Source organism: Gymnoscopelus braueri, assembly GCF_963280865.1.
Source record: "Gymnoscopelus braueri genome assembly, chromosome: 4".
Lineage (NCBI taxonomy): Eukaryota > Metazoa > Chordata > Actinopteri > Myctophiformes > Myctophidae > Gymnoscopelus > Gymnoscopelus braueri.
Genome location: NC_137605.1, coordinates 53859041 through 53879908, shown reverse-complemented (window position 1 = coordinate 53879908; position 20868 = coordinate 53859041). Strand labels below are relative to the sequence as shown.

General features: G+C 41.5%; 1 protein-coding gene across 1 annotated transcript in view; it reads right to left on the bottom strand.

The window, feature by feature from the left end:
* The window catches only part of cpne4a (copine IVa), a gene marked incomplete at its 3' end in the record, with an annotated part of 212380 nt that overhangs the window by 160078 nt on the left and 31434 nt on the right, over positions 1-20868 (bottom strand). The window contains exon 2 of the mRNA XM_080427247.1: positions 18134-18326. Within this exon, the coding sequence (XP_080283373.1) occupies positions 18134-18326 (193 nt within the window). The remainder of the gene's footprint in view (positions 1-18133; positions 18327-20868) is intronic.

Sequence of the window (20868 nt, the reverse complement as noted above, 5' to 3'; positions counted from 1 at the left end):
AAGAGGAAATTGCATTTTGGTTTTAAACACCACGTTGGGCTCTAATTGGCTGACAGTGAGTCCTCGGTTCAATTCCAGGCCCGGCTGGACCATTTGCTGCATGTCAATCCCCTGCCGTGTTTCGTGTCTCTCTCCATAGTACCTGTCAAATAAAGGCTAAACTAAATAAAGTTTTCATGTTAAGATTTTTGGAAAATTTGGGAAATGTTTGAAAAACAATGAATAATTCTGCCTATATGTGCCCAACATAGGGAGACACCAGGTTGAAAGTTGTAAAAATATATATATATATATAATAATAATCTGACTCCACTTTGAGACAGTGTACTGACTTCAGGACGGTAAACCATGGATGGTAACCAGGGTTGCCAGATCTGCTTATTATAATTTCCCCGCAAGATTTTATTTGAAAATAGCCGATCTACGCGACGCGTTGTGAGCTTGTAGATCTGCTATTTTCAAATAGCTGATGTATATGTTAAAGTGCTCATGTGGCCCATAGTCGCTTCTTTTGGGCTGGTTTTCCTAGACCTGGTTGCTTGTTTCTCTCACAGAATCTGGCAACACTGATGGTAACCCATGTTAACAAGTCAGGTGTGTTCTCCTTGCCAGCCACAGTGTGGACCAGGTTGGTTCAGAGAGGTATGTCAGCAGATTTGACTTGTTGAAGGGCTACTGGCAGGTGTTTTTATTTCATTTATCATTCAACTGTTTGTCTTTTCTTTTTTTTCTTTTTCCATTCACCAATGTATCAGACAGTCAGGCAGGCAGGCAGGCAGGCAGGCAGGCAGGCAGGCAGGCAGGCAGGCAGGCAGGCAGACAGACAGACAGACAGACAGACAGACAGACAGACAGACAGACAGACAGATAGATAGATAGATAGATAGATAGATAGAGTAATCATAATGTAAGATTAGTAGTAATTGTATTAATACAACTAATAGTAATAGTAGTTGAGCTTAGAGCTCAAGTTCTAAGTAGTAAGTAGCAGTAGTAGTAATATGTTGGCATGGAAATAAGACTAGAAACTAGACTAGAGACTATAGACATCTGAAAAAGTGAGGTTGTCTTTTTCTACTTTAGTAGCAGTAGTACTAGTACTATACTACTAGTAGGAACAATAGCACTATTACTAAAGAGAATAATTAAAATAGCAGAGCAGGGCAGAGGAGAGGAGAGGAGAGGAGAGGAGAGGAGAGGAGAGGAGAGGAGAGGAGAGAAGAGAAGAGAAGAGACGTTCCTAGCAGCAGAGCTGGCTTCATTTGCATATTCTCTCAGACTAATAAGACACATGTCTAAAAATAAACGTGCAGAGAGCACTGGGAGAGATGGGACAGAGGAAAAATACCCCGTTCTAGTCTGGACCCTCAGGGCAGAGGAGGAGGGGATTCCCAACCAGTGATGCCAGATTTCCCGAGAGAAATAAGCAACCAGGTCTATGAAAACAAGCCCAAAAGAAGCGACTATAGGCCACATGAGCACTTTAAACCTATAGACGAAAATAGATGATCTACAAGCTCATTGATCTGCTATTTTCCAAAAAACTAAAAAAACAATGAAACATTTTTTATATTATTTGAAACATTTAATAACACAAATCCTTTCCTGAAAAGTAACAGTTTTGGACAGTTTTCCAACTGACAACGATGCTGTGCAGGCAATTGAATTGCTATTGCGTATACCCACTGAGTTACACAGTTATATGAACTTTATAGTGCTACGGTCACCTGCATCGTCACAAAGTCACAGAAAGTTGGGGCGCCCGCTGGCCTAGCGGTCCAGGCGCATACCACATGCTGGTAATCTAGCCTGGGATCAATACATTTTTCGGGTGTGTGATCCGGTCGGGAGCGGAAGTAACCCTACGTCACCAGACGCATCATCCGCGTCATCAGGCGGCCGGAACCCGCAAATCCAGAAAGACTTCACCCCAAAATAACTACGGCCGGGATCAAGGCCATTGTAATAGGGCCTACCTAATAAAATCCTTGATGTGGCTTAGTTTAGCTTATTTTTAAAATACAAAATACATATAAATGTGAGTGTACGTTCCGGTGACTATAGCGTCTGTCTACCTTTGTTATCCCACGAAGAAATTGTATTTCATTTAAATAGGGAAACAAACAGGAGGAACCAAAACAAAGCGGCTCCGCCAAACCGGAACACGCAACTTCCGGAAATAGAATTGCTTTTTTTTCAGTAGGTGTGGCCTAGACCGGATCACACGGGCCATTCATAACGGATACCAGGCTTTCCTCCGAGGTGGAAAGACTGGTGATGCAAGGTTACTGGTAATCCAGCTTGACAGCGTGTTGCGGGTTCGACTCCCGATCCCGACAACCTTTTGCTGTGTACCACCCCCCCCATCTCTCTCCCCATTTCCTGTCAGCCCACTATCCTATCAATTAAGGCAGAAAAAAGCCCCACAAAATATATTTAAAAAAAAAAGTCACAGAAAGTTTTGATTTTACTTATTTGAACCATGTGCAGCAAAAACTAATTACACCAAGAGCAAAAAGACAATACATACTGCACTGGAGAGGAGGGAAGCACAGAGGGCTTACACAATGCCCTCTCCCATCAAAACATAAACAAATCTTGACAGAACATAAAATAGAAAAAGAAAAGAAAAGATAGCAACCTAGGGAAGCATATATCACAGTAAAGAATAAACAAGATAAAATAGGACAATTGGGGGGGGGGGGAATTAGCAAACAAGGTAGAATGAGAAAACATGGGGAAAAAGGTAAAGGGCGAATATACAATATGGAAATAGCCTACAACAATCGCGACTTAGAACTCGTAGCACACAGAGAACGTCTCCACGGGGCTGAATGCCAGAGAGGTGGAGGACTTTAGTGTCAGCGACAGGGCACTCAACAATTTGGTACCTCTGAAGTTTATGCAATTTTGGTGTTTGGATGTTGGGCAGAAAGGTATATGGAGATGATTTGTTTCTCTGCTTGAGTATGTGAAAGTGAGCAGAGGGACTAAAGAGATTAGGAAGAGAAAGTGGATGATTTTACTTGTAGTTTAAAGCTGCACAATAGGCTATGTAACTTTCCTCTTCTACCCTGGATTTGAACCCGGTTTCCTGCGCAAGTGCTGACTTTTTAACCATTGAGCTAAGAGCCTGCCTGCTTGCTCAGGGGATACATTGAATCTTGACCTTCAGGTCAAACTTCGTGTCAGATCATGTGTCTAGGTGAGACATGACCTTTGACACGATCAAAATGTCTCAATAGAAGAGCAGACAAAATACAACCACCCCAATTGTATAATTGTCTCCGCCAGGCCGAAAGACATGGCCGAGACTATGTTTTGCACCCTGTCTGTCTGTCTGTCCGTCCGTCCGTCCGTCCGTGTGTCCATGTGTCCGTGTGTCTGTCTGTGAACAGCTAATATCCGGCACTGTTGGCCCGGTGGCTGCGAAACTGTGCACACACACTCCCTGGATGCCAAAGCCAGATTGGCCTAGGTGTGTGTGTGTGCGTGCGTGCGTGCGTGCGTGCGTGCGTGCGTGCGTGCGTGCGTGCGTGCGTGCGTGCGTGCGTGCGTGCGTGCGTGCGTGCGTGCGTGCGTGCGTGCGTGCGTGCGTGCGTGCGGGCGGGCGGGCGGGCGGGCGGGCGTGCGTGCGTGTATATATAAATATATATACATATACATATACATATACATATACATATACATATACATATACATATACATATACATATACATATACATATTCACATACATATACATATACATATACATATACATATACATATACATATACAACAAAAAAATTAAAGCTTATTTCCATTGCTGTCCTTTGAGTGCAAACGTGTGTGTAAACGCCATGGCCAAGTGCTACAGTATGTGTTTTGGATGGGAGCATAATCCTTTTGCTGCTGCATGTATGAATATTCTGTCTACTCCCATTTGTTCTGTATTGTCATGGTCTGTCTCACTGCGGTGTGTTCTCTTATTTTGAGGTGTCCTTTTTTTGTTTATTTTATGGTTTCTTTCTTTGTTATAGTTGTCAGTTATGCTTTTATGCATATACTCTCTGTTTTCAAAGCCCCTTGCCAGTTTGTACTTTATGTTACTATATACCTGTTTAAGCTTTTCCTGTGTTTCTGAGAATTCAGACCTGCCACTTTGTAAAAAGTGAATGTTCCCGTATTTGTATTTTTGGGCTGTTTCTGATTTAGTAAACCCTTTAGTTTTTTTTGCTTTTTGCTTGTTTCCGCACTGTGACACACTGTGACATTTTTCTGGTATTTTGCAAGTTCTTCTTGTTTACTTTCTTTGTCAAACTTAAAGCACACCGTGTCTATTAGATGATCTGAATAGTTTCCTTTCGGCATAGTCTGAGAATGTCAGTGACATACCTGTATGAGTGAGTGACGAAACCTCATGAATCTACACAGAACGATCGGTTCGAGTTAGTGTGAATAATGTGGAGGTGGGTTTCCTGAAATGTCACAGTGTTAGCATTTCAACCATGAGATAATGAGTTCTGCCCTGTTCAGACAAACTACAGTAACTTCTGCGAGTGTTTGAAATGTCAAAATTCATAGCTAGGGTTTAGTTTTCACATAACAAAGTTGATCATGTTTAGCAGTGCAGGAGATCGGGATCAGAAGCGCCTTTATTGTCACATCACAGGTTCACGTTCAAACAGTGGGTGACATTCGTTTGTGTGCAAAGTGTTTGTTGTTGCATGTAAGGGAGTCCCAACAGATTCCAAACCTGTTGTATTGAGGAGCGTCTGGTTCAACGTGCCGCACACCTATCCTGCTCTAGAGTAGGCAGTGGTGTAAAGTAACTAAGTACTAATGTACTCAAGTAGTGTACTTAACACATTGGGTGCAGGGATTTTTTCATAACAACTTACCGTGGGTGCCAGCATTCTCCCCATTGACTGCGCTTTGCTGTTTAAAGCTCTAGACTCAACGACGAGCAAATCCACGTAAAAAAAAGCATCCATTCATGTAGCGCGATGACCCTAGCTACATCCTGGAACAATAACATTTCACTTGCGAGTTACAACGGGGGGGGATCGCGCATCGCGCATGACCGGTTTTCCCCACCGGAAACAGATTCAACTGTTTTAAAGAAGGAAATAGACAGGAAGCGGATGGGGAGCCATGTTTTTGTTTCCGGTGATCCATTTGGCCTATCCTTCTCAGGATCACAATGGGTACTCCCAGAGCTGCTCCAGCCCCTCCCGTGTGGAAAAAAAACGAAAAAACAAAAAGACACCAAAACCGTTTCAATACGGTTTTGGCACTCCGCGTGAGTATTTGCACCTTTTGCAAAACCGTTTATAAACGGTTTTGGCACCCCATGTGTAAAGTACAATTTTGAGGTATTTTTACTTTCTTCAGTATTTACAATTTTCAATATTTTTACTTCTACTCCACTACATCTCGGAGGAAAATATTGTACTTTTACTCCACTACAATTATATGAAAACTTTAGCTACTAGTTACTATGTAGATTTTGATTATTATTACAAAACACACTAACCACTTCATCCCTATAATATGTTTCGTCCATTTGAAAATTGTGAGCTTGTAGATCGACTATTTTCAAAAGATCTTTTATACATTTTGAACTTGTGAAATGCATAATGTAGTACTTTTACTTTTGGTACTTTACGTATATTTTGATGCAGATGCTTTTGTACTTTTACTCAATGTTGCGTATTTTAGTCGGTAGTATTATTCAGATCTATTATATTTGGCATTGTATTATTCTGTATTTTTCCTTGTTCTGAGGTGGAGACTGAAGCCTTGGCTATAAACGGACTAACACCAGCCTGCGGTATCATAAGACTGTTGATTACTGGAGACTGCCTGCTGCTGTGGGGAAATTGGTCCTCTCCACTGAGTGATTGGTCACATTTCTCTCTGATGAGCCCTGTGACACAGGCAGTGGATTGGCTGGGGGCCACACCCAGTGTCCTAAAGCTTGTCTCTAAATCTTTGCTGACTGGCAGCTTCGGCAGCTGTCGTCAGAGGCTGACAAGGATGGAGTTATCCGTGTCAGCTTCTCGAACCGTGAGCTGTGTTGACTGCAAGCAATATCAAAGTTAAACGCTAATTTATTGAGTGAGAGCGAGTGCATTCTCCGGCAGCAGCGTCAGACCGAGAATTTATTTTCGACTCTAACCCAGGGGTTGGCAAGTAATTTTGGCCTCAGGCTTTTTTTTCTCGAAGCCATTAGTTGACAGCCCAGAACATAATCAAAGGCTAATTTAGGAAATTGGTTGAAACTGAAAAGAGGACAAGCCCATTAATGGCCTATTTGAGTTATGACAGGCTGTTAATGAGCTGGGTTCTATTTCCCCTTTTGATGTTGTGAATAATAAATGTGATTTGAGAAGGACTGACCGCTTCTCTGTTACAAACAGTGGAAACAGTGGCCTAACTTATTTGAATAATTATTTGACGTACTTTTATTCTCAGAATTATTGCTTGGCATCAGTGACCCCCCCCAAGTGTATTAGCATTATTATTGGATTGTTTGCTTGTTGGGTGTACACTATAATAGTGGTTCTCAAAGGGGGTTCCAGGGGGTAAATTAGTTAACATAGCATCAAAATGTTTAACCACTTTAACCCTATATACATCTATACAGCTATTTGAACATTGCTGGTCTACAGGCTCACAACACGTCACATCGCAACAAGTTGTGAGGTTGTAGATAGCTATTTGCAAAAAAGTCTTGAAAATATTTGAAATATTTTGAATATTTTTTAAACACAAATCTTGTAAGGGGGATCCATGGCATAGAATCTTTTCTGATGGGATTCCGCAGCCAAATAAATAATTTGAAAGGGGGACTGGAAGGAAAATTAGAAGAGTAAAAAGGGGGAACTAATACATAAATCTAGAATAGAGGACCTTTGATTTATAGCTACGGCCTGGTCATATGATGTTTTGATATTTTTTATAGTGGCTCATGTTTATATCCTGCTGTTTAAACATATAACTGCTATAAGTTCAGCTATTCTAATCACTTAAGCCACACATTGATATATAGACTATTATACTGTGTACTGTATATATACCGTATATTTTAATCATTAGTATGACTAAAAGTGTTAAGTTTTAGTTTAACTGTGTCATTATAACCTTATTCAAAGAAAATGTGTTTACCAAGGATGAGAGGAGATCATAGTGAAAGGGGCCCTGTCTCTCCCTCTCTCTCATTCACTCCCTTTTTCTAAAGGAATGCCTCACTGAAAAATACAGGCACTAGTCTGCCTCAAAATTAATATTAGGTCATAACAATCGTATACTCTTGTTGTAATACTCTTATAGTAATATACTAAAAGCTTTAAATGGATATCAAAATGCCATAAAATTACACAGCAGAATTCAGGGTGTTAGTTCCCAGGAAATATAAACTAAAAATGCCATATACCTTGGCCAACTTATTATAGACAATAGGTCTCATAGAAGCTTATCAGCGCCTAAAAGTTAGGGAGTATAGCCATCCAGATGCCTTCGAGGGGAGGATGAAGATGCCAAGGCTACGGTCCAGCGTGAGAACAGCAGGAAGAGTGATCAACCATCTTCTGCAACCAACAGCGACATCTATTGATAATGTTTTATGAAAATGTATGTATCGCTGGAATAGGGGCAGAATGCTTCAGTGCAAAATATCGCCTTGTCTGAAGCATCTACTTTGTGATAGGGAGAGAATTTTTGTATCCAGTTTGATTGGTATTGTATCTTTTCTGTTTGTTTGATAATTCATTCTGATTGTTTAATAGACTCATAAATAATTGCAACTTAGATTAAAGGGTAATAAAATCATTTCGATTCATACAATTGTAATCACCTGTGTAGCGATTTTTATTCAAGGGATACCCTCCTCACCTCACAGAATCACTGAACCAAGTACCTTGTTTATTTATGATTTACTTTTATGTTGTCAAGGTTCAGCAGTAAATCTAACAGATTCCGCAGCCAAATAAATAATTTGATGAGGCTCTGACAGCACAGCTGGAGCGCAGTTATTGTGTCTATGTTGTGTCTTCAGGTCACGACCCCCCAGTTGAGGCATTACGTTTAGCTTGACTCGGCTCCACCGATAAATATTGTTTGACCATATTTCATAGTATAATTTGTTGATTACAGTAATGGTGTTATTTATTATTATTATTATTATTATTATTTTTAGTCACTTTAGAAATGTGCAGATGCCCTGTATTTGGTGTTGGTGTTACTGTATGTTGTTTCATTGGTATCATATGGAGGGCCCCTGGGGGTCCCGACCCACAGTTTGAGAACCATTGCACTACAGTGACTTCAGAGTGACACCAGAGTGTCCTTCATGCCAGACTCACAGGTGAAATAAAGCAATGATTATTAACCTTTTCCATTTCAAGGACCCTCAGTTTGATATGCTCTTGACCCCCCCATTTGATAGACATTCTATGTTCTCTAAGTTGTATTTACTTGTTCATGTTATAACTATGAAGATAAGCTATAATTCATTTAGTTAGGGACCCCCTGGGACCCCCTCAAGGACCCATGGGGGGTTCCTTGCACCCCACGGTGAGAACCACTGCCTTAGATTGAGCAAGATTAGGGCTGACTACTTGACTTTCTGGGAGACGGAAACTTCATGTCCAGAGTAGCATTTTCAGTGTATATCTTTAGCCAACTAAAGCAGCGCAACCTGCAGCTTGTATGGAAGTTCCTGCCACAAAATCACAGATCACAAGATCAATCAATTCCTGCCACAAAACATGTTCAGATGAGGGTCCGCGGCCAAATAAATACATCATTTACGGGACATGAAAAAGTGTAACCACTTAAGAAACCCCAGGATCCATATTCTGTGGGAAAACCTTCGCAGAAAATAGCAGATCGACAAGCTCACAAAGCGTCATTCACGGGGAAGACAAAGTGCAGAAGAAACAATGCAATCAAAAATAGTTATTAAACAGAATAGAAATACGAGAATAAAGCTATAACAGGCCAATGTTAAAAGGGTAGCATTTGCTCCTCAACATAGTGTGAATGTGCGTGCAAAGTTTGACCGCAATCGGATGCTGCGTTCATGATTTGCGGCATTTTGTTCAAAACAAGCCACTACTGCAAACTTTAGATGTGAATCTTAGCCAATCAGGATGGAATATGAAAAATGAAACACATCCGGCTTGATCACATGACTATAGAGATCATGTGTACCGATTTGCGTGAAATTTGGATAAAATCGGAAGGAGTAATATAAAGAAATATGTTTTACATAAGTCTACCTCCTGGTGGCGCTATAAAAGGCAGAAGTAAAAAATGCAAGGCAAAGGTTTTTCTTTGACCTCTAGGGAGTGCGCATACAGAGTTTTACACAGATCGGTGCAGTTATAGGTAAAAACATAAATGGGCCTGTTATAGCGCCACCATGAGGCTGATTTGAAAATTTTCAAGTGGCATTTCTTCCTCGGCCTAATGGGAATGTGCGTGCAAAATATCATGGAAATTGCATGCTGTGTTCATGATTTGAGGCATTTTGTTCAAAACTGAGCACTCCTACAAACTTTAGAAGCCATTTTTAGCCAATCAAGATGGAATATTAAAAATCTGAATGACTAGTTTTGTTTAATGACTATAGAGATACTGTGTACCGATTTGCATGATTTTTGGGCAAAATCTGTAGGAGTACTGTCAAAAAATATGATTTGCACAAAGTGGCCTCCTGGCGGAGCTATAACAGGCCTATGTGAAAAATGTGGGGCAGAAGTTCTGCTCTGGCATCCAGGGAGTGTGTGGCGGAGACAATAATTTACTATGTCCAGATATGTGGTAAAAAAAAAACTGCATACTGCTTCTCCACGTTGAGTTCTGACTCTGGTTTCAGAAAGCAGACCAGTGACTGTCCCAGACGACCTGAGAGGTCTGATGTGAGCACATCAAACATCTACGGGTCAGCTTCTCTAGGTTTGAGGACTACTCCTGTCCCAAAGGACTTTGTTGTGCGTGTACCAGCCAAGAGGAGGAGGCTCATCAAGAGGAGAACCTGATCCTGTCATTGGATGAGGCTGCGTTACAGATGGAGATTGATTTACAAACAACCTCCTGGCTGAGCGATGCGTTAAAGGTTTCATGACATTCAGTCTTACCACACATTAAAAGTCTTTGTCATGGTCCTTCAAACGTGTATAGAAAGTTTTAACAAAAAAATCCACTCCAGTGATCCATGGCAGGTGTTTTTCTCCCACATTTCTAAAGCCTTTTCAACTGCAATGAAAAGAGAATATTTTGCCTGCGGGTGTCGCTGTTGAGGGATTTTGCCTGTCAATCATCGCCTCTGCTTCGCCCCCCCCAAAGGAAAGGATAGGGGAGGGGAGGGGCGAGGAGGAGAGTGGGCGGGATTAATGGCCTGTGACTTCACTGCCCAAGGGCCAATCACAGATTACTTTTCAGCCTAATTATTCAGAAAACCCGAGACCACAGAAAATCCACTGAATGTTCAAAGTTCAGATTTCTTGGGTGTAATTGAGGTCATAGAACCTCAAAAAAAACATTTTTTTTTAAAAAGTGAAAATTAATGTCATAGAACCTTTAAGCACCGCGGAGTTGGTGATTGCCTCAGACGAGTACAGCACGGTCAAGAGACTCACATTTTATGTGTGCTCATAATATTCCCTTTACGACTCTACATGTGACTCGTCCTTTTCCATCCACAGATTCAATAAAGAAACACATTACATTACATTACAGTCATTTAGCAGACGCTTTTATCCAAAGCGACTTACAATAAGTGTATTCAACATAGGTAGGGAACGAAAACTACTAATCACCAGAAGTCTTTAGTGCATTTTCTGCAAAAACAAGCAACCAAGAGTATACCTAGCGCTAAGGTAAAAGTGCAATATATCAGCTACCTATTTCCTTAAACAGATGAGACAAAATAGCTAAATCAAATGAGCATGAGCTAAAACAAATAAGTGTATCGACTAAACAAGATCCAATAAACAATACAACAATAGAAAACAAGCGTTCGTACAACTAGTTAACAACAAGTTAACACAAGAGGAATCGATCGACACGTAACAACCCTGAGAACTAACTGCCTGCAAATTAAAGTGACGTTAATATCACCAGACATCCAAAACAATGGGACCGATGGGAGAAGCCAGTTTTCACATTGAGTACTAAGGGTTATTGTTACTGTATTTAATAGCCAAATTGTGTTTTGAATTTTGTTAACCCATTCAATCCGGGGACGCATGATCTCTGTCATTTTAAGATGTCTTTGGCTATTCAAGAATAGCAGAGTGCCGCTATGAGCTTGTAGATCAACTATTTTTGAAAAATCGTATAAATCTTAGAATTTATATATTTTTTAAAGCGAATATTTGTTACTCAAATATTTGCCTCTGGGGGGGCCCTGGAACAACATATTTTACAAATAGCCAAAGAAATCTAAAATGACAGAGGTGCGTCCCCGGATTGAATGGATTAATAAATGGCTCATTTGAATGAACGGCTGTAATTCGTATCCCAAATATAGCAGGCGTACTGTTTGCTCTGTTGTTTCAGGGTCAGTGGCTTTATGCACCACCACCCCTCCCAGGCTCTCCATGATCGAGCGCATTCTGATGTTTTTGCGCTGATTTTGCTATCATCATTTCATAAATTTGCTTTGTTACTGTTCACATGTGTGGTGCCGTGGCCCACAGTCACAAACAGTATAAGTAAAAGTACATTTTGATTGATTGACTTAACTGGCATCATTGTTTTCATACCACAGACCATACGGCTGCTATTTCAGCACCAGGAGCTGTCCACGTCCTAGCTATTGATCCACTATAAAGGGGTTCAGCACCAGGAGCTGTCCAAATATCTTACCTATTGATCCACTATAAAGGGGTTCAGCACTAGGAGCTGTCCAAATATCCTAGCTATTGATCCACTATTATGAGGGGTTGAGCTTAAACCTCCACAGATCTACAAGGTCACAACGCATTGTGTTGCGACGCGTTGTGAACTTGTACATCAGCTTTTTAATATTTTACGTACAACAAAGTATATAAGGTAAAGTGGTTCAAATCTAGTCTAAGCCATATTAAACTGTAACCCATATTATACCATAATCTTGCCATCGAAGGCAAGGTTTGACCTTGGCTCACACTAAAACATTTGACTTGTGTTTTATTGCCAGTTTTATTGTAAATATGTTTTTCTGTATGTTTTTTACAGAAAGTAGTCAGACGTAGTTACACATTTTTCATCTAAACAAAACATCAGTAATTGGCCAGTTAAAATAGCAGTATTTGGCAAGGGGCTTCAAAAACTCCTTTGAAACCTGATTACAAAAACACTTCATTTCAAACACTTAATTTCTTTGTTCCTGTCCAATAGTTTTGTTTATATATATTTACAGTAGTCAACCATATTATCCTTAATTGGATAGTTTTAGAAAGAACATCTGACAGTTTGACTGCGACCCAGGGACAAGATTCAGTTGAATATTCTATTTGAGAGTTAATGAAAAGTTAAATGCACTCGGATGGAGAGAGCTTAGCAGGGCTCCCTGGGATATTACCATGGTGCTCGGAATTTCAGCCTGGTGACAAACAGTAATTTAACAAGATAAGGCGACTGCCGTAGTCAAAGCTCAAGCTTTGATAATCAAATCCTCACAGAGACCACATTGGAGTACATCCAATTAAATTAAATTATGTACAAGGAACTAGAGTACCTGAAACAATAAGTAACATCACTGCAGTGCCATGGAATAACAATTGTCTGAATAGGTGACATAATCTTATTCCATATGGTCTACGCATAAATACGACGAATACGAATTAGCCACAGAATTGATGAAAAAATTTGATCATCCTCAACAAGTGATCTAAACGTGTTGACCATTGAGAAAACGCGAGAAAAAGTGAGAGACGACACGAGCTGGGACAAAGACAGACCCTGGAAACTAAGATCAAAGCCTGCCTCGACCAGCTGAATAGCAACCTGAAGTAGCACAATAACAAAAGACCAACCTGAGCTAAATGTCTTTTTATTTTGGAGTGTCGCTATTTCCACTCATCTGATTTTCTACAAAGTCTCAACTGTAGCTGAGGCTGCGCAATCATAGCCAATGATAGGAAGCTCACCTGCTCTGCATCTCCACCATAACATAACATAACATAACATAACATAACATAACATAACATAACATAACATAACATAACATAACATAACATAACATAACATAACATAACATAACATAACATAACATAACATAACATAACATAACATAACATAACATAACATAACATAACATAACATAACATAACATAACATAACATAACATAACATAACATAACATAACATAACATGCCATGCCATGCCATGCCATGCCATGCCATGCCATAACATAACATAACATAACATAACATAACATAACATAACATACCAAGCCATACCATGCCATGCCATGCCATGCCATACCATACCATTCCACACCACACCACACCACACCACACCACTCCACACCACACCACACCACACCACTCCATTCCATACCATACCATACCATACCATACCATTCCATTCCATTCCATACCATACCATACCATACCATACCATTCCATACCACACCACACCACACCACACCACACCACACCACACCACACCATACTATACTATACTATACTATACTACAAGTAAGACGCGCGAACGCTGGAAGCGAACGCAGCTCGAAAATAATGTGTATTTACGGACTTGTAATCCGTGTTATTTCACTGTGATGGGGGATGGGGAGAGAACATGTGTGTGTGTGTGTGTGTGTGTGTGTGTGTGTGTGTGTGTGTGTGTGTGTGTGTGTGTGTGTGTGTGTGTGTGTGTGTGTGTGTGTGTGTGTGTGTGTGTGTGTGTGTGTGTGTGTGGTGTTGCATTTAAATCAGAGCATTGTCTAAATTCCTGCACTCTGGCGCCCTCTACATAGGTAGTGCATGCACACAAACAGACATACAGACAGACAGACAGACATACACACAACCTGAGCAGGGTTACATAGTAAGCTCCACTTGGTCGGAGGCCTCCTTCCGCGTTCGCAATAAAACAACAGAGGTTCTCAAAGTCTCCCTGTCTCGCCAGCTCTTTTTCAGGTTGGGTTACCAATTGTATCCAATTAGAAGAGAGAACTCCTACAGGATACAGGATAAACAGGTGAACTGGGAAGTGGTGCCACAAAGAAATGAGCAGGAACATTTGAAACTGGAACACCATCAAATATAAGCTGGGTGCTGTCTCCTGATTGGCAGAAATTGGCAACCCAACTGAAAATATGTTTTTGTTTATTAATGAGATGGAGAGACAGGGAGACTCCTGTTACTGATCATAATAACTTTTTCACAAAAAAAAACTTTTTGTTTGAACTACAAAAATATTACTTTTATAGTCGTGAAAACAAAATGCTGATAAATGGCAGGCGTGATTATACTGTAATGGTCTCCTGTCTGGTCTACCCCCCCCAAGAAAAGCAGGTGGTCGGTGCAGAGCACAGCAGCACTGCTGCACACAAACAATCCCCCCATTTGGAAGTCCCTGCAGTGGTTTGGCTGTTAGTTTTAGAATTTATTTTAAGATGTTGTGTTGGATTTTAAATCACTAAATGGCAATGCACCTATGCGCCTATTTATCTGAAGTGCTTTTTAGGTATGTGCTCGACTTTTTTGCATTTGCATTTCGTATATAATTGTTTTAATATAAAGATGCTTTATTTTGATAAGAGAGTGTAAGGAGGACACAGGAGACTGAGGGCAGGGAGAGAGAGGAGAGCCTTGCAAGACTTAACGCGAGTACTATATATATATATATATATATATATATCGTGCCAGAGCCTCCGCTCTCCCCCATTCCTGGCAGAGTAGTTTCGGACAAGCGTATTGAGTGGCCCTGTCTTTCCCTATTTAGGACTGACCGTGGGTAGCTACCTGGGACGTAAGTCGGGGCTTGATCAACCCTGGCTGGGTCACCTGGGCGAGGGTGTATGTTGCGAGACCCGAAACAAGTTCCATGTGTTAATACACACACAATAATGTGAAGTTTCCAAAGTTTGTCCCCACCAGTCCCCAGTAGGAACAAGAAATCCAAGTTTTTAATCCAGCAACAGACAGTCCTATTGTCTGTCTCTCCTACACTGTCTCCCTCTCAGCTTTCCTACTGTCTGTCTCTCCTACACTGTCTCCCTCTCAGCTTTCCTACTGTCTGTCTCTCCTACACTGTCTCCCTCTCGGCTTTCTTACTGTCTGTCTCTCCTACACTGTCTCCCCCTTAGCTTTCCTACTGTCTGTCTCTACACTGTCTCCCTCTCAGCTTTCCTACTGTCTGTCTTTCCTACACTGTCTCCCTCTCAGCTTTCCTACTGTCTGTCTCTCCTACACTGTCTGTCTCTCAGCTTTCCTACTGTCTGTCTCTACACTGTCTCCTTCTCAGTTTTCCTACTATCTGTCTCTCCTACACTGTCTCCCTCTCAGCTGTCCTACTATCTGTCTCTCCTACACTGTCTCCCTCTCAGCTTTCCTACTGTCTGTCCCTCCTACACTGTCTCCCTCTCAGCTGTCCTACTATCTGTCTCTCCTCCACCGTCTCCCTCTCAGCTTTCCTACTGTCTGTCCCTCCTACACTGTCTCCCTCTCAGCTGTCCTACTATCTGTCTCTCCTACACTGTCTCCCTCTCAGCTTTCCTACTGTCTGTCTCTCCTACACCGTCTCCCTCTCAGCTTTCCTACTGTCTGTCCCTCCTACACTCTCTCTCTCTCTCTCTCTCTCAAATTCAAGTGTCCATAAACCCTGTGATTATGTGTAATTATCATTGCTGTTTGGTAACTCAACTGACACAGTAACAATGCAATAACGAGACGAGCTAACGAGGGAGATAATTGTAGTGTTTGTAATCAGAGCATCAGGGTTCAGGGATCCTGTGTCCCTCTGATGAACACCAGGACAGTTTATTAATCAGGTTGTAATAGAGATAAAAAGCTGTCTCTATGTCAGCGTTTCTCAAAGTGGGTGCCGTGACGCAAGTCTAGGGGTGCCACAGAATACTTTGGAATTTATCAATATCACTTCTATAGTCTATACTTAGTAAAATGGACCTGAGTTGCACTGTACTTGTACGTGTAGATCTTTTTCAATCTACACCAAATTGCAGATCTACATGCTCACAACGCGTCGCAACGTGATGCGTTGTGAGCTTGCGGATCTGCTATTTTTGGCGACTGTTCCCCCAGAATAGGGATGCTGGGCTTCAAGCGGGTAAACGTCAAGTATAAAGTTATTTTCAATCTGCTCTAATGGAAAGGGATATTCTCTCAAGTTTTCCTCGTGACATACTGTATTTAAGGGGGAAAGATTTGCATATTTACATCCCGTAATGTAACATAAATGCAAGGTGCTGTAATTCAGGGTTCCGTGGATGAAAAGGTTATTTACAGAGCTGCCCTGAGCCAAAAGAGTTTGAGAACCACTGCTCTATGTTACTAGTTTGTCTCTGATGTTACTGGTCTGTCTCCGATGTTACTGGTTTGTCTCTGATGTTACTGGTCTGTCTCCGATGTTACTGGTTTGTCTCTGATGTTACTGGTTTGTCTCTGATGTTACTGGTTTGTCTCTGATGTTACTGGTTTGTCTCTGATGTTACTGGTCTGTCTCCGATGTTACTGGTTTGTCTCTGATGTTACTGGTTTGTCTCTGATGTTACTGGTCTGTCTCTGATGTTACTGGTTTGTCTCTGATGTTACTGGTTTGTCTCTGATGTTACTGGTTTGTCTCTGATGTTACTGGTTTGTCTCTGATGTTACTGGTCTGTCTCTGATGTTACTGGTCTGTCTCCGATGTTACTGGTTTGTCTCTGATGTTACTGGTCTGTCTCTGATGTTACTGGTTTGTCTCTGATGTTACTGGTTTGTCTCTGATGTTACTGGTTTGTCTCTGATGTTACTGGTTTGTCTCTGATGTTACTGGTCTGTCTCCGATGTTACTGGTTTGTCTCTGATGTTACTGGTTTGTCTCTGATGTTACTGGTTTGTCTCTGATGTTACTGGTCTGTCTCCGATGTTACTGGTTTGTCTCTGATGTTACTGGTCTGTCTCCGATGTTACTGTTTTGTCTCTGATGTTACTGGTTTGTCTCTGATGTTACTGGTTTGTCTCTGATGTTACTGGTTTGTCTCTGATGTTACTGGTCTGTCTCTGATGTTACTGGTTTGTCTCTGATGTTACTGGTTTGTCTCTGATGTTACTGGTTTGTCTCTGATGTTACTGGTCTGTCTCCGATGTTACTGGTTTGTCTCTGATGTTACTGGTTTGTCTCTGATACTACTGGTGTAACTGGTCTGTCAGTGTAATGGTCTTTGGTATAACCTTTTTTCCAGCGGTGAAGCTGTAACCAGTGACACTACAGTTACAGTTACATGTCTCTATACTGGTATATAACGCCACAGAGCAGAGCTCAACAACACAACCAACACATAGTCATCACGACTCGTCAGACATCATCATCATCATCATCATCACTCTATTATTCACAGACTTTTAACTCATTAAGACCTGAGTCCGATTCTAAAAACCATTTGAGCATACTGCAGCGTCACACAAAAGTATACAAGATAGCAGATCTACAAGCTCGAAACGCTTTTCAAAACCTTTTCAGAGGACAAACACCTCCCCTTTCCTACTCTATTAATGTCATTTATTGTGCGCGTGCGTGCGGGCGTGTGTGTGTGTGTGTGTGTGCACGCGTGCGTGCGTGCATGCGTGTGTGTGTGTGTGTGTGCACGCGTGCGTGCATGTGCATGTGCATGTGTGTGTGTGTGTGTGCACACGTGCATGCACACACACACACACACGTGTGTGTGTGTGTGTGTGTGTGTGTGTGTGTGTGTGTGTGTGTGTGTGTGTGTGTGTGTGTGTGTGCACACGTGCGTGCGTGCGTGCGTGCGTGCGTGCGTGCGTGCGTGCGTGCGTGCGTGCGTGCGTGCGTGCGTGCGTGCGTGCGTGCATGTGTGCGCGTGCGCGTGCGTGCATGTTCGTGAGTGACAGTCACTGCGGGACTCGTGGAAACGGAAACAGCCTGTGTGTGTGTGTGTGTGTTGAGGTGAACCGTGACCTTTGACCTACCTCTATCCACTGTCCGTGGGACTGCATCTTGAGCAGGACACAGGGGTCGGGTTTGTTGAGGGCGTCCCTGTCACACAGGCCCCTGCAGGTGACCCGCAGCTCCACCTTGGTGAGCCCGGGACTGTTGAACAGACCCAGGGAGTTGGCTGCCGACTCGAAGATGTCACTCATGGCTGGACGATGGACAGAGGATCTGGAAGGAGGACAAACCACACACATAATATGTGGTCACTCACTGTCGGGTGGAAGACCTTGTATCTCCACACAAGAACTGATTTAGCTCCGTTCATAAACTATTTACTATTTCCTGCCATTTTGGCTGTTTTTGTAAGTCCGCGAGCGAATGGGTACAGGACCATGGGTGCATTTGGTTCCGTGCGGGGACGCTGGAGAGAGCAACCTGGTATAATATGACCGTGTCGTCATATCTTGTTTTGCATTGTTGTTTGCAGCGTCAAACAAAATAGCTGATCTACAACCTCTCTACAACAACAACGATAGGAAGGCGACATCTTAATATTTCTGCTTTATATGGAAATAACAGGGAAGAATCAGAATTGTTTATTGCCATGTATATGTTTGCACAGAGGAGGAATTCGTCTCAGTGAGGTTGGTGCATTACACTGAAGCAACACAGTGGGGAAAGATCTGAATTATTGACTCAAACGATAAAAACAAGTATAGCTTGAAACTTCCGTATATACCTTACGCGATGTGTGCACTATAGACCGTAGAGGCTATGGTATAACAGTGTAGGTAGATACATTAATAAATAAAGGAATACATATTAAAAATTGAACATGTAGAAACTTTACACAGAGGGAAGTAGCATCGCATGCTGCATATTCCATAATGCACTTGTAATGGAGCTGAGACTATGAAGCTGATGAGGAGAGAAGGGGGTCTGGTTAACCGCCGGAACACGTTGCTTTCCCACTATATGTGTAAGTAAGTAAGTAAGTAAGTACATTTTATTTATATAGCACTTCTCACAGAGATGGCTCACAAAGTGCTTCACATACATAGAGATTAAAAACAAAACAAGGTATTAAAATAAGTAGAACAGTAAAAAGCCTGTACAATAATCTCAAGTATACAGCAAATGTGTGTCTGCTCTAACATCATGGCTTCAGCAGTGGGTTGCACACGTCCAGTTCGCCGCTGGTGCTGGACACTGAGTAACCGTTGAAAAGAATTACAAGTCTGCACAACGGCATTGCTCCTAAAAGTTTGGTTTTCTTTTAACTTCACCCATTCAATCCGGGAACGCATCTCTGTCATTTTTTAGATTTCTTTGGCTATTCAAAAATAGCAGATCCACAAGCTCATAGCGCGGCACCGAGTGCCGCGCTACGAGCTTGTGGATCTGCTATCTTTTTTTTAATCATGAAAATGTTTGCAAATATTTGAATTGTTATTTTTTTGACATTTGTAACTCAAATCTTTGCTTCTGGGGGTCCCTGGAACTAAATGTTTTACAAATGTTTGCTTTAAAGAATATCTATTCCAAGATTTGCAAAATTTTTCACGATTTTTCAAAAATAGCAGATCTACAAGCTCATAACGCGGCACTCTGGGCCGCGCTATGAGCTTGTATATCTGCTTTTTTTTAATAGCCAAATAAATCTAAAATGACACAGATGTGTTCCCGGTCTTTAAAAAAAAAAAACTTTTAGGAGCAATGCTGTTGTGCAGACTTTTATTCTTTTAAACTGCTCTTAACATCATCACCAGACTATAGGTCGACATGCCTTAAAATCAATATCAACCTTTTCTCGATTAAGATTAATGAACGTTTTTTGTATACATATAGTGAAAATAGCAGCTCTACAACCTCACAACGCATTTCATCGCGACACGTTGACAGCTTGTAGATCGCCTAGATTTTTGCACGTCACCATTGTACAACAAAGTATGTTACATGCAGGGCATGCAAGTTAATCTAGTTAATCGATTAAGCCAATTTTTTTTTGTTTTCTGGTTTGATTCATTGATATAAGAAAGAAAGAAAGAAAGAAAGAAAGAAAGAAAGAAAGAAAGAAAGAAAGAAAGAAAGAAAGAATCCCACAAATATATTCTTGATTATTGAATTAACCTACAAGAGCATGATTAAGCTTCGATATGTCTTCAGTTAATTGCCGAGCCCTAACCAGACCCACGAACATCAAAACCAAAACAATAAAGACATGAATTACACATCAAGCACACCCATACAGAGGGTAGCAGTAAATGTATTCACATACTATAGCAGCATACATTATACATTCACTTCTATATTAATTTACGTGGTACTGGGGGCGGTGATGGGAGTGTGTGTGTGTGGGGGGGGGTGTTAGAGATCTGTGCAGATCTGAAAATGTATTTTAAATCAAAGAGGAGATTCTTGGCTTCTGTAAAGATGCCAATGTTACATAACAAGAGTTTGTGTTACACTTTCTCTTCCTTCCTCACAGGACTCCTTCAGTTCTGTATGAGTGTCATAGACTACATAGGAGAAGGTGACACCTGGTGGACAGGTAGGTTAGTACAGGTGACAAAGGTGACATCTGGGCTGTGTCTCTACTCTTTCCTTGATCCTCTATCCTCACTCAAACCGAGAGTGGAAGTCGGTCCACCATTCTGCCACTCGTGTCAAGTCTATTCATCCTAATCGAAGGAGCTAGGAATTAATAATAGGAGATATATTATCACTGAGGAGCTATAGGAGCAAAGAAACAAAAGAGTGTCCTACTAAG